Source organism: Ictidomys tridecemlineatus, chromosome 2 (genome assembly GCF_052094955.1).
Source record: "Ictidomys tridecemlineatus isolate mIctTri1 chromosome 2, mIctTri1.hap1, whole genome shotgun sequence".
Classification (NCBI taxonomy): domain Eukaryota; kingdom Metazoa; phylum Chordata; class Mammalia; order Rodentia; family Sciuridae; genus Ictidomys; species Ictidomys tridecemlineatus.
The window spans coordinates 142,396,590-142,410,794 of NC_135478.1; the positions used below are offsets into that span (position 1 = coordinate 142,396,590).

Here is a 14,205-nt window from a genome sequence, read left to right on the forward strand (position 1 = left end):
TTGACCCTGGCTGCCCTCTCAGGATTTTCGTTTTCATGGCTTGTCACAATAGCTCAATATATTAAAAGAACACATATTGGTTACACTTCTTTCAGCAGTTTAGTTGTGTCAAGCAGAATTTTTGTTTGTGCAGCCACAGCACCTAGTACAATGTCTGAAAATATTTTAATTTTGCTTTTGAATGAACAAATGGGTAAATAAATGTCCAGTCTATTCAGAAGGAAAATGGGGTGAAGGAGGCTGATGCAAATCAGAAAGCACATTTTCAGAAGGACCAGGACTAAAACTGAGGCCACCTGACCCTTAGTCACAAGATCTTTTGTTCTGTATCATATTTTCTCCTTTAAGGAGTGGACTTTGAGTGGTTTTCTGAAAGCAGGTGGAATCTTGACCAGATGGAGATGAGAAATAATTCTAAGCATAGAATGAAGTTTGGGGAAGCATCCAAAGGTGGTACTGGAATAATGAGACAAACAAAATTCTTTGCAAGGAAACGTTGATAGAATGAAGAGATAGGCTGTACCAGGAGATGCAGGAGGGAGGACTGAGCCATTGCTACTGCAGGGGTCAGCTGGGTGCACACAAATGAGGAGAGAGACTCACCTGAAGGACAGGGGCAAGCAGGCATCAGAGAGGTAATGGATTGAAGGGCAGCCTGGGAAGAAGTACATCACAGTTGCTGGGATGGAAAGGGAGGACCAGGTCAAGATGGCACTGGTTTTTAGAAGTAGATCATGTGACGTGTATGCATATGTGTGTGCTGTGTTTTATTATTCATGACTGACAATTCAGAAAAAGATTAAGAATAAATCACAGCTTTCATCTTCTATCCATTTCAACACAGTCTGGGGTATGTTTAATGTTTTCTTTCAGAATTTCTTGTTGACTGTTTTTTTTCTTTTATCCTTTTTGGGAACTGATGAATGTGGAAGATGAGTATTTCACTTTCCCCTAAAGAGGAAGTAACTACTAAATTTTTATTCCAAATGACAGTAAAATAAAAGCTTCAGTTTTCTCACTTGTGACTACAGAACTAAGTAAATTTCCTAACTTTAGTCTTCAAATTAATAAGAAGACTCTTGTCTTGTTTACCTAAATACAGTTCACCTAAATACAGGAAGATAAAGATTCAATGATTTCACAAAGTGGCAAGCAACTTGAGTCTAGGCTCAGTTGGGACTCTGTTCTGAGAACATAATGTTTCTAGACTTTTTGTTCACATGAAAGGATTTGGTTCCAACTGTCCCTCATATTGAGATGATTAGGAAATGAGAATTTATAGGTGATGCCATGAGCTGCTCCCTCTGGGACTGAGACCAGACAGAGCAAACATGACGATGGTGGCCAGTCAGTCAGAATTTAGTCAAATTAATCGCACTTGAAACCTCTCCACTCTCACCAGTCCGATCATCCTGGAGCTGGCTGGGCTGTTTTAACTTCAGTAGTATGTTGTGTGTTTTTCTATCTAAAATAGACCCGTCAGTCTGATTGGATCAAAAACTGACTTTGTTTCTTTTGGGAAAACTCCTGGAGCAGTTGCAAAGAAATAAGGGTCAGTAAAACTGCCCCTGAGTGTGGAAGGTGAACCATCTCTCCACAGAGGGGACACTGAGTTCGGGAACTGTTCTGCTAATCCACACAGGTTTACTGGTGTCTGTAAGGGCCAAAAATGAAAAGTGGATGTGTACTTAAATTTGAGCCCAAGGCCATGTGAAAGTGCACAGTGCATATCCGAAGACTCCTGGGGTATATTTAAAGGGATTTTGAACTCCTGTCAAAATCTGCACTTTCCTCCCCTGTACCTACCCCACCCCACCCCCAAATATTCCTGCCATATACAATTTTTTTGGAGTCATTTCAAACATGGATAAATTTTTAAAATAAACTCTTCATAGCTTAGTTGTAGGCTCTCTCTTGCTACAAGATAGATTTACTGTGATGCTGATGAAGCTTAATAAGTTCAGGGTACTGTCTTTGCTCAGGTACAGGGTCATGTTTTTGCATCATTTTAATCATAATTGGTGAAGATTACTATCTCTTCTTTGGTTTTCCCTCATATTGGACTTCGGATTTGGGGATCTGACCAAAGAGAAGTTGAGTTGGGGAGATGTTTAATTTGGTTAATGAGAGATATTCACGAGGCTTGAGTCCTTTGAATATGCTTAAATTATTGCTAGATCTTTCCCTGGAGGAATGAATTCCAGGAATTCCACTGTTGCCTATTACTCTTCCTCACCCAGTCCTGAAGGAAAAGCACAGAGCAGTAGGCTGTATCAGAGACAGCTTGTTCTATGGTGCCTGGCACCAGAAGTATAAGCATCATAGAGATAAAACACGGTGTGAAATGTACAAAATCTGATGCTCTGTACATCAGACATGTCAAAGCATAAGCTGAAGATTCCAGTTTCATGGACACCAAATCAAAGCAAAAGTTCTGGCATATTGGGAATATATCTGATAATTCAAAGTCAACAATGTGAACCTACCATTTGATAACACTTTCCAATATAAGTTTATATGTATCAATAACTTATTCTATCAATCAGTAAGCAAATCATAAAATCATTTTCAAATCATACCAATCTTAATTAAGATGAGATGATAAATAGATTTTTTATTATTTAATTATCTAGTTAATTAAAAAGAGTGAATCATATGAACACATTGGGGAAATATTTAAATATCTTGCTGATTTGACATAAATATTGGTGGGGTAAAGGTAACTTTAACGAGGACTTTAATGACAAACTAGCTAGTAAGAATTGTCAGTTCCAAGACTGCTTCAAATTTGCCACTGTACAGAAAAAGGCTGGAAGAACCTAAAATCTTTCAATGCAGGTATGAAAATGTTTAATAGATGTTTTCCTAAATATGACAATAATCCTAAAATCCTACACTACATTCCTAGTAAAGAGTTATGAAGCAAAGAGAAACTTCTATAAACTATCATCATCATCATCATCACCATGATCATCATCATCATTTTATTTACTTTTGGTACTGGGGATTGAACACAAGGACACTCTGCCACTGAACTACATCCCTAGCCTTTTTTTTTTTTTTTTTTTTGAGACAACGTCTTGTTAAACCGCTGAGGGTCTCATTAAGTTGTAAGGCCAGCCTCAAATTTGTCATCCTCCTGCTTCAGTCTCCCAAACCATCAGGATTACAGGCATGCACCACCATATCCAGCTATCATTAATTTTTTAAAATGATCAACAATGCCAGAGGAAAACTATATTTTAATTCACTGTACAGAATATGAAATTACTAAGTTGTTAATAATTGAAGAGATAAATAAGGAATTTGATGATCAAAAAATGTGAAATGATTCAAGTATATAAGCTAATATAAATGTTTGGGTATGGATTTTGTGATAATTGTGGCAATTGTCAGCTCTTTACAAATGTGTAACTTGTTATTCTTTTCTGGTTCTAAACACATATTTTTAGTGAATCTTCAATGTTGTATTAGAATTTTTATTGAACTCTGTTCAAATCAATGTCACCTAAATACTCATTAAAAAATATGAAGAACTGAAATTTTAAGAATCAGACTTTTTCTAAGTCCAAACTTAAGTAGAAACAGTAGGATAGTTACGTTGGCTTCTTCTCAGCATAATCTCTGCAATACCAAACAAGGCCAGCCAGGTCACAGGTACTTGTTCTAAATTACTGGTTTCTCCATTTCTCTTGGACTTGCTGAGTTTTAGGAGGTAAGTTGATCTGTTCATACAATGAAATATTATTTACTAAACAGTGGAAAGAAGCCAAGAACATCTGTGTCCAAGGAGCCTACAGACCTACCTGGAAAAGAAAATATGACTTCTGAAATAAAGGAAGTGAGAGATACATATGTTAAGAGAGAAGCAGAATTGTACAGGAATCTCCAGGAGAGGAACATGATTGCCAACAATCAAGAGACTCTCCAGAGGTTGACAGGCTTGACTCATTCATCTTCCATCTTGTTACACAAATTACTTAAGGGCACACCAGCACCTGTCAATATAACAATCTCTGACCAGGGGGACATGGAAGGCACCTGTTGACACACAAAAAGAATATGGGTGCTGTCAGAAATGACCTGGCCAAGCCTATATTACACAATGCCTTTAAAGGGATTTAAGCTCTCCAGACTTATATTTCATTCTTGCTTATCTGTACCTACAGTTTTATGTAATAGGGCAGACTGCCACACAGATTACCAAGTAGTCTGAGGCAGATGTTTTTAGAAAAACAAAATACAGAGTTTGCTTGAATTCGTCAGTTTTAAGGCATGGAATAATTTTTTTAAAAAATGAAATTATGGCAAAACTATTCATCACATAACCTGATGTTCCTGAACTTCAGCTGATTAAAGCCTCAGGGAATTCCTGTGTTTCCAGATATCTCTGATCTTGGAACTACCTCCCCTTTTTACAAGCTAGTCCCTTGAGGCTGGAAAAACAAAACAGGGAATTGGGGGATGAGGATGCCGACCTCATCACTGACTTGCCTGTACACACTGATTTAAGTTGGAACACTGTGCCAACCTGAGCCTAACCATGCTCACAGGGGATGGGGTCAGGCTTGTTCAGGTCTGGAGGGCTGGCAAGCAAGTGCCTGGGCTATTTTAAAGAGTGCTATGGAATCTTCATACCAAAGGAGAGAAAGCCTCAAGGGTGGGGCCCAATCCTCAGACTTAAGGATTTTGAAGGCAGTGTAGTGTCTACTGCTTGGGTCACCCTCCCAAGGGTGAAGGAGTGGTAATAAAGAGCAGGTGAACCTAGAAGGCATTTTACATAAAACTAGGAGAGACAGGAAAGCTGAAGAGAATATAGCTTCCTGGCAAATGTAACCAGAGCATCACTTTTGGAGGGTGAGATCGAAGCCTGCCATAGCACAGGACCAAGCCACCTTGTCAGGACCTCAGGTTGGCACAGGGAAGCAGGAGAGCCTCCAGGGTACCCTAGACTTCACACTGAAGGCACAAACCACAGAGGGGTCAATAGATTTGGCTACTTAAAATTTAGAAAACTTGTATTTAAAAAATCAAACCCAGAAATAAGATGAAAAGTGAAAACTTGAGAACAATGTCTATATCATGTGATCAGCCAAAGATTATGTCATTTTTACATAGAAAACTATGGTAAATCAGTAAGGAGATAATTATCATTACCACCACCCAAAAAGGGAAAGAGCACAACCACATAGTTCATCAGAGAAAAAATATAATTGTCCAATATACATTTTTTTTTTCAATTAGGCAGCCACCCTAGAAATCAAAGAAGTGCAGCTATCTTACATTACAAGGCTTCAGTTTTAGAATATACTTTATGGTAGTTTTACCAATGTGCATTTGAACTATCTATCAATGTGTATTTGAGCTTTGGGGATGAGACTGGATTAAAACTCCAGTCACCTACCTAGTGATTGGGGATATTGGATAAATTATTTAACATCTACAGACCTCACAAACAGAGATATGAAAAATTGTGGTATATATGTGTGATAAGAATTGTAATGCAAAAAAAAATATGAGTACATGTATAAAGACATGAATTGGCGTGAACATACTTTATACAAAGATATGAAAAATTGTGCTCTATATGTGTAACAAGAATTGTAATACATTCTGCTGTTGTGTATTTAAAAAATAAAATCAATAAAAAAATGAGAAAATTGAAAAAAAATATCTACAGACCTCAGTATTTTCCCTGGTAAAATAGAGATAACAGTATCTATATCACATGTTGTGATACATGTATACATTGTATAATATTTAAATCAGGTTAAACATTTATCTCCTCAAGCATTTATCACTTCTTTATGGTGAAAACATTCAAAATCCTTTCTCCTAGCAAGATACATTGTCAATAAACCTAATATCTAATATATTCATGTTTGAGTATGATTATATACAGAGAGTTTTGTGTAAAGTGATTCAAATAAAAGATAAAAATATTTGGTCAAGTTTGTTAGCGTTCTATTAGTGAGATAATCAACTTTGAAAAACACATATTCTGGATCACAGTTGTGGAGGTTCCGGTCCATAATCAGTCAGCTGATGCAGCTGCTTTCCAGTGTAAAGGCAGTGCACGTGGCAGGGAGCACGTGGCAGAGGAAACTCATTCACCTCATGGCTGGGAAGGGAAAGGAAAAGAGGGAGGGGCTAGGGTATTAACATTTCCTTCAAGAGTATGTCCCTAGTGGCCTAATTTCCTCCCACTATGCCCCACTTTTAAAGTTTCTTACATAGTACCATGGACTGGGGACTAAGGCTTTAAATCTGGGCTCTTGGGGGACATTTAAGATCCAAACTATAGGGGCAAGTAATTATGTTAATACTTTTAAGATGGTAATGATTACCATGAAACATTTACTACACATTTACAAATATACTTCTCAATGTAAAAACTCTAACAAGTAATTGTAGCAACAAAAGTCACCCTAAACTCCCAAACAAGAGATTCAATTCCCTTTTGAATTTATATTGGTGGTCACTTTCTCATAGAACAGTGAGTGCAGTTGTAGACTGTATTTAAAAATGGAAAACAATGGAGGAAGAATTTGAAAGAGATAGAAATCACTGCACTCATGCACACTGTAGCCTTTAGGCATCAAACAATATGCTTTCAGTTTTATACCACAGAAAATAAAGAGAGAAAAATAAAAAAGAGAAGGGAAAGAATTGTGGGAATAAATGGAGAAAAAAATTTTCAAGGTACAGAGAAACCGGAGAGAGAAAATCTGAATTTAAAAAGGAGATTGAAGGACACATGCACTTAGGACACGACCCTGTGCCCCTGAAAAGAAGAAAGAGAAAGGAAGACAGAGATGAGCACATGGTATACTCACAGTACAAAAATATCCATGGAAACCAAATATTTAAAGAGAGAGAGAGAGAGAAAAAATACATTTGCAAGAAGAAAGATACCTCTCTGTGACCTTTCTGAACGGAGCTGTTAAAGATGATCAGAAGTATTATACTTTTGCAGCTATTGACATACACAGAACCATGGCATCTCTGTACTGGTCCCCACATGCTGGGTGAAGTTCATCCACAGGCTAGCTGTCCACACCTATGTTCCACAATTAAAAACAGTACAAGTCTCTTGTTTCCTACAAAAAGGATGCTAGAAATAATAAATAATGCAGTTTTTTTACACTTCACATATAGAAAAACCATGAACCACTTTTTCCTTTGTGCTGACAGAAAGGCATTATAAAACTGGCATGGGGATATTTTAGTCTAAATAAGTCTTATAATTGTAATTCTCACTTGAAATATGCAGTTACTTTAATCTTTTACATACAAAAACCTTAATTTTAATTGTAACAGAGTGTAAATCCTTTAATAACCTGGATTTTTGAAAGGTGTCACCCTTTAGGGTAATGAAAGAAGGATGATGATGTATTAGGTTTTCAAAAATATTTTTAAAAATTTTATACAATACTAGAAAACTTATCCTCTTCCACCTCTAGTCTAACAGAGCAGTCAGCCAATAGTTCTGCTATAGTGGTTCTTTTATGTATAAAATAATCCCATTCAAGTCTTCCCATGGCATAGTAAACTTTATAATTTACTTCAAAAATCAATATAGAGAAATCACTTGTAGAGCCCTTTGATTATAAATCAACTCCAAGACATTGTTTGATAATGAGATGCTTTATTAAATTTGATACATTTACTATATAAGAACTCTGTGAAAAAAATGGGACATCAAATTATTTTGACTGTGGATCTCTGTATTATGAAGTCTGTTTCCACACTATATCATCTCGCTATGTTCTGTGATTATAGGCATATAGATGGCTAAGGGCAGTAGTAGCCTTTCCCTGCAAGAACACACAAATCTTGTCTTCCTGCTGACTTGCATGGTATTCCAAGTCCTCCAGAATAATGAGAAGCCCCATCCCCATCTCCATTCAGTGTCCTGTCCAGGGGTGAGCTTTACATAGCACCTGGGCCAGCCCAACATCTATGCTGAACATGCAGTACACATAGGGTAGGCCTTGGGAGGCATCTTCCTCTCAGCCACACAATTCTGCGTGGACTATTCTGAAACTCCTTGGAGAGATGAAACTTCTGGAAAAAAAAGAAAGAGAGGGAGAGTAAAAGTCTCACTGATGACACAAAAACAAAAAAAAAAAACAACAACCAAGAAGTCAGAAAATGACTACTTTTGCAAAATGCTCTCTGATATAGCCTGAATTGAACAGTGTTGCTATTCCTGATTTATCACTTGTTAAGGCCACCCATTCTCTTACCAGGCACAGGAGTCTCTGCAATGAGGTGCCTGTGGTTGGTAAACAGCTCCGTGGAGTCTTGTTCTACTGATCTCTCCTCTAGGTCTGATTCTGGAATTGGAGTACAGCCACCTAGGTAAAAAACACAAATGATATTTTAACCAATGTGTAAGAAAATCTGCCTCTCCACACAGCGACCAGAGTTTAGGAATGCACCAAGCATGAAGGTAATAAATGATGTGACAACAATCTTGAGGAATGGACCAAAAAGAATTATCTTCAATGTTACTCTGGTGAAAATACTGGGAGTGAGTTACTGCCCCCAAAGACATGTTACAGTGCTTATGACTTGGCAACAGTAGCAACAGTGTTGTCTTCAAATGTATCCTTTTTTTGAAGTCAGAGAAGACAAAACATATAGCATATGTGATATCCATAGTATAACAGTCTCTCAGCAGGAAGTCCCTTTAATGCCAGAGCATAGGAAACTATGAATGCACATGGACCAGAGAAGGGATCCTCCTTGGGCCAGGGAAAGTTGCAGGTATCCCAAGACAGTGATTTCTCTGGAATTTGACTCTCTCCCTGAATCCCAACACCTCATAGCACAGATGCCAACACTTCACAACTCAACAGCAAAGCTGTGAACTGCATGCGGGAGATTTTGATTCTAAGGTGACTTGAGGATGAGCTGGCATCATGGAGCTTTTTAAAGATTGGATATAATTCATCTGACTTTATCCACCAAAATCTTGTATGGGAAACTCAGAATCATGTGAGAATCTCCCGACGACGTCTGCAACTTGATCTGACTAACGTGCCCTCATTTCCTGGAAGTGAGCTAACACTTCACCCTACCCGTTTCACTCCAAAGCCATTCTTCTTGTTAATGAAGTGTGATTTCTTTTTCATAGGCTACTCACACACTGAGTCCAAAGCCTCAACGCTCAGGTTGGGTTTTATGCTTGAGAAGGTTTATGAAGCTCATGACATTCTGAGGAAAGACAGGGTGTCGGCAGCACTGATTGGAAAACCACATCACTCAGAGGAGAGGGAAGTGGCAAGATCCTGGGTCTGAAGGAAAATACATCTTACCACCCAGCCCTCTGCATCACCTCTGAAAAAGAAACTGATGCCGAGAGAAACTAAAGAGAAAGGTGTTGCCACACTCATAAAGTGAGAATCAGTGGTAGCCCTAGAGGTGCCCAAATAGGAAACATTGGAATCACCCATCAACATAATAGCACTCACCTAGATCTGTCTGCAAATGGCAAGACCCTTCCTAGAAGGAGAACGAGGGTAATTTTTAAATCTCTTTTGCAATGGTAAGTTTTTAGTCAGGGCACAAGAACTATTGCTATTAAGCAGTTGCTAAGTGCTTGAGACCCTGCCTATATATGTTACATCGTGGCACAAATACTATTCTGCCAAGGTCACATAATTCTGTAGTGCTGAGAAGCTCAAGAAACAGCCCCTTTCTTTTTCTCCTTTACACTCAGCCAACTGAGTGAAAAGGAAAAGGGGTGAGATTGGAAGAAGGTGGCTGGGGGCACCTGTAAGGTAATGACAGGGAGGAGAGGAAAGAAGGAATGTGCTTGCTGATGAACAGAGCCCTAATCCCAAGGGAAAAAGGAAGAAGAAGGACCTGTTTCTCATTTCAGACTCACCAATCAGATCACTTCTCCTAGGGACAGAGGGAGGCCAGGAATGCCATTGTCATGCAGCTACCTTCACACACAAGTAATCTTCAGGAGGTGAAATGGGAAGGAGTGCACAGAGCAGTTAGCAATGTCCACCTCTGACTCGAGCTGACTCAATATTGGGGCAAAATAAAAGTATGAAAACTTAAAGAGCAACTCCTAGTTCTTTATCACAGCGGGCACAAAAAGAAAAGTCAGTTGCTGTAGACAGAGAATGGGTGGCCTTAATAACTAATGTAAATTCCTCTTCACTGTCCTGAGTACAGAGGGATGACAAGCTGCCCTGCTGGATGCTCTCTACTCTGCAGGTGCTGTATTGGGACCCAACTGTTGCACCTCCTCAGATTCCCTTAGCACATCCCACTTCAGTCAATGCCCACTGCAGGGCCCACCAGTCACCTCCCCTCACAATGAGACCCCTTTTCTTTGGATGCCTCAGGCCAGGTGGACTGCCCACCATATGTCAAGAATCCCTGCCATTTCTAGCACAACAGGAACAATGTGGTGTGAGCTCTGGCCTCCTGGCCAATGGGAAATTGGAGAACAGAAGATGCTGCACAGACAGATTGCCTCCTGCCTCTCTCTCTAGGATCTCAGCTCTTTGCAGATCTCCAGGAAGGTGCTGTGTGCTGAGTGGGTATACCTGCTCAGTCTCTTCCTGGCTCTCTGGGAGAAGAGGTCATCTGTGAGCCAGCACCACTTGGCATGACCTCACATATTTCCTTGTTCACTTTCCTTTGTGCTTCACAAATAAATTGACATCACTTTAATCCTTGCCTCAGGCCCTGCTTTCTTGTTAAAAAAATTTTTCTGAAAAAATTCTTAAAGCCAGGCCTTCAAGATTAAATTTGGAAGCCAGATTGGCCACTCTTTATTCTACAAGAATAAGCTGGCTCCACAGCTGGTGCTGAACAGGATGGCAACCACCTCTAGTTGTAAACAAAGCTTTTACCCATGGTTTACTGGGATGATAAGTACGCAGGGGTCAAGACATTGGGAGAACAAATTACTGTGGCATGGAAATATTTATAATTATAAAGACTTCAGAGTAGTGTGACTGTTCCTGATGACCAGATACCCTGCAAACAGAAAATGCAAGCTCACTGCAGCTAAAGGGCAAGTGAAAGCAAATTCAGAAAGTCAGAAGGTTTCTTGGGCCTTGCTAGTGTGAGATCATCACACCAGTAGCAGAGGAATCACCCGAGACCCGTTAGAAATGAAGAATTTCAGGCCCCACTCCACACATTTTGGATTCAAATCTGCTGAAAAGGAATGATGAGTATATCCAATGAGATTTTTGCTAAGAAAAAGAAAATGTGTGTGTGTGTGTGTGTGTGTGTGTGTGTGTGTGTGTGTGTGTGAAAAGAAATATATATATATATATATATATATTTGCTAAAAATTTAAGAGTAAGTGATTAAAGAATAGAAATAAAACATAAAACTTCCAAACTGACAGAGACCCTCTGAAGCCCATCTGTAGAAGTAGAGCTTGGGTCCCATGGACACCAGATGAAGTGCCCTTGGCTTGGAGCCCACCCTATAAAAGGAAAAGGGGAAGAAAACCCTCAGCTGGATGAGATCATCAAAACACAAATGGTGTGTGGACACACAAGAGGAGCCAACAGGCAGGTACGACCAGGATCTGGGACCTTCGTGACCTGGAAATAAGGCAAGGGCCTCCAGGAGGGCAAGGGGCTCAGAGTCCTGGGGTCCTACTATGTGCTGGACACTCTGCTGTGCATTTGTAATGTTAATTCAATCGATCCTCAGACAACCCTGCCAGAACAGACTCTCTGCCCTCGTTTTTGTTTTTTTTTTTAATTTTTTTTTAAGAGAGAGAGTGTGTGAGAGAGAGAGAGAATTTTTTTAATATTTATTTTTTAGGTTTTGGCGGACACAACATCTTTGTTGGTATGTGGTGCTGAGGATCGAACCCGGGCCGCACGCATGCCAGGCGAGCGTGCTACCGCTTGAGCCACATCTGCCCTCGTTTTATAACTGCAAACATATTGATAATAATTTGCTTTTCTTCTCTTGTCCTTCCACCATCATCTCTTCCCCTCAAGTTTCCCCAGGCCCCTTTGTGCTTTCTTGCCTCAGGGCAGTTTGGAATGGGACTGGGTAAAGAGTAGCCTGGAAATACAGATGGTCCCAAGTTGTGATGATTCAACTTTATGACGATGCAAAAGTAATTCAGTAGAAACTATACTTGGAATTTTGAGTTTGGACCTTTTCCCCAGCTGGTGCTATATAGGCGGGTCCCTCCTCTCAATGCTGGGCATGGCAGTGAGTCGCTGCTCCCAGTCAGCCCCACAGTCCATGAGGAGAAACAATGGACCTGTGATAGTGCACATGCTGCTCAGCTGTGAGGTGAGGTGGGTTGGACAGATTAAGTGCATTTTCCATTGATGATATTTTCAATTTAAAATGGGCTTACAATTTACCCCATCGTAGGTCATCTGTTTCTTTACTCTCTGGCCTTGATTTTCTGCATCCTGGTCTCACTGAAGAGATGGAACTGTGGTAATCTGGTAGGGGTAGAAGGGGCAGAGCTCAAAGGGTGAGAGGTGGCTGAGACCTCAGCTGGCAGCAGTTCAGGTCCCTAAGCTGATGAGTCATGGAGGATGGAGGCATGGGACACTGGGAGGGCTGAGCCTCAGGAACCCCATCCTCAGCCACAGAAAGCCTTGAGTTGAAGATTGCCGAGGGTTACAGCAAAAACACTGTTGGCAGTTACTGTGACCTCACTTTATGAGCGCAAAATATAAGACTGCCTGGACAGCGATGGGGTGGGGCAGGTGGGCACTAATAATTGAGACTGAATTTTCCACATTCTTGCTATTAAAGAAAATACAATTTTGACATTTCTTGCATCTCTGACTTGAACTGCAGACCATCAGCCTTCTTGAAAGTTTCAACATATTAAATGAATTTGAGAGATTATGTTACCTGCCAAAGGTCACACAGCAAATCTATATAAAACTGCAGCTTGGCTCTCTGTACTCTAACAATACATCTCAAAAGGACCAACTTCTCAAGTTTCCTGTCTATCAAAACCAGTACTTCTGTAAAATATAGTTAATAATGAATCTCAGGAATTACCAGAAAAAATGAAATAATAACGTATCACCTGTCATCTTTTAGTATTCAATTCAATAGTCATAACAGCCCCCTTATCAATCATTACAAAAGTTTCTAAATATTCTCAATTTCACGTAACAAATGTTTGCAGCCAGAGGCCAGTCTTTGGGTAAGTGGCACTTAATTATAAGATATGGTCTACTTTCATTAATATGATATGTGTACCTGAGATTTAAAAATAATGATACATCAAACTTTTAATTATCTAAGGTTCAAATAGCTAGTAAACTCCTGGCAACAAAAAGGGCTCCTTACGATTTATCCACATCTCTTCTACTCAAGTATCTAGAGCAGTCTGGCTTCACTGTCCCCACCACCACAGGATGCCTAGGCTCCCCCTTCACAGTACTGCTGCAACTGTTACAGAGCTGGGGCCTTCTGTGAAGCTGAGGCAGTGTGGGCACCCCTTCCTCCAAACCCTTATTCTTAGAATCAGGCCAAAAGATTTCAGACATATTGCTTAGAGTAACAGACATAAATTTATTAAAAGGGATAGGAAAGCGGAAAGGGAACACTCTCAAGGGAGAAAGTGTGTCATCATAGAAAAGAGAGGGATGGCACACCTCTCCTTCCCTCCAGTTTTATTGAGATCCCAGAGTTTCCAGAGAATTCCACCCAGGTCTTGACTGTTGACTGACACCAGACCTTCAAATCCCCACTGCCATGACAACTCTTGGTTACTTAGGCCCATGCTGACTAGTTCTAACTGGAACCTGATCTTACAGATTTTATGGTTGGGGGAATTATCCATGTCTCCCTGAGTGCTAGGATCTGGTCTATGCAAGGGTCACAAAAGACCCCCTGAAGGGGTAACATGTTCTTTTTATCAGCATTTTGGGCCTGCAGTTCTCCTGCAGATAATAGGAGTAAGTAAGAACTGTGACATATCCTGTCTACTTAAGTCAGGCAGGGCTGCAGATAACCTGCTTTTTAAAAGAGAAAGTGTGCGGGGGTCAGCATAGTGGACCCATTTTATAGGATTATTCCCCTCACCTCATGTTCCCACTGCTCGATCACAACCATAGGAGACCCACCTCTATTTATAAGCTCTTTAACAAGGTAGAGCATCATTAAAGGTCTGGCATCCCCAGTCAGATACATGGATGTACTCTCACCATGGAATGCTGTTATAAG

General features: G+C 40.0%; 1 protein-coding gene across 13 annotated transcripts in view; it reads right to left on the reverse strand.

Moving 5' to 3' along the window:
* Positions 1-7,628: 7,628 nt before the first annotated feature.
* Positions 7,629-14,205, reverse strand: part of Bbs9 (Bardet-Biedl syndrome 9) — a 459,963-nt gene continuing 453,386 nt past the window's right edge. For all 13 annotated transcript variants that reach the window (XM_078039867.1, XM_078039868.1, XM_078039866.1 and 10 more), the window contains 2 exons: positions 8,250-8,360; positions 7,629-8,067 (listed from right to left, as the gene is read on the reverse strand). In XM_078039867.1, the coding sequence (XP_077895993.1) occupies positions 8,036-8,067; positions 8,250-8,360 (143 nt within the window). In that variant the 3' untranslated portion in view covers positions 7,629-8,035. The remainder of the gene's footprint in view (positions 8,068-8,249; positions 8,361-14,205) is intronic.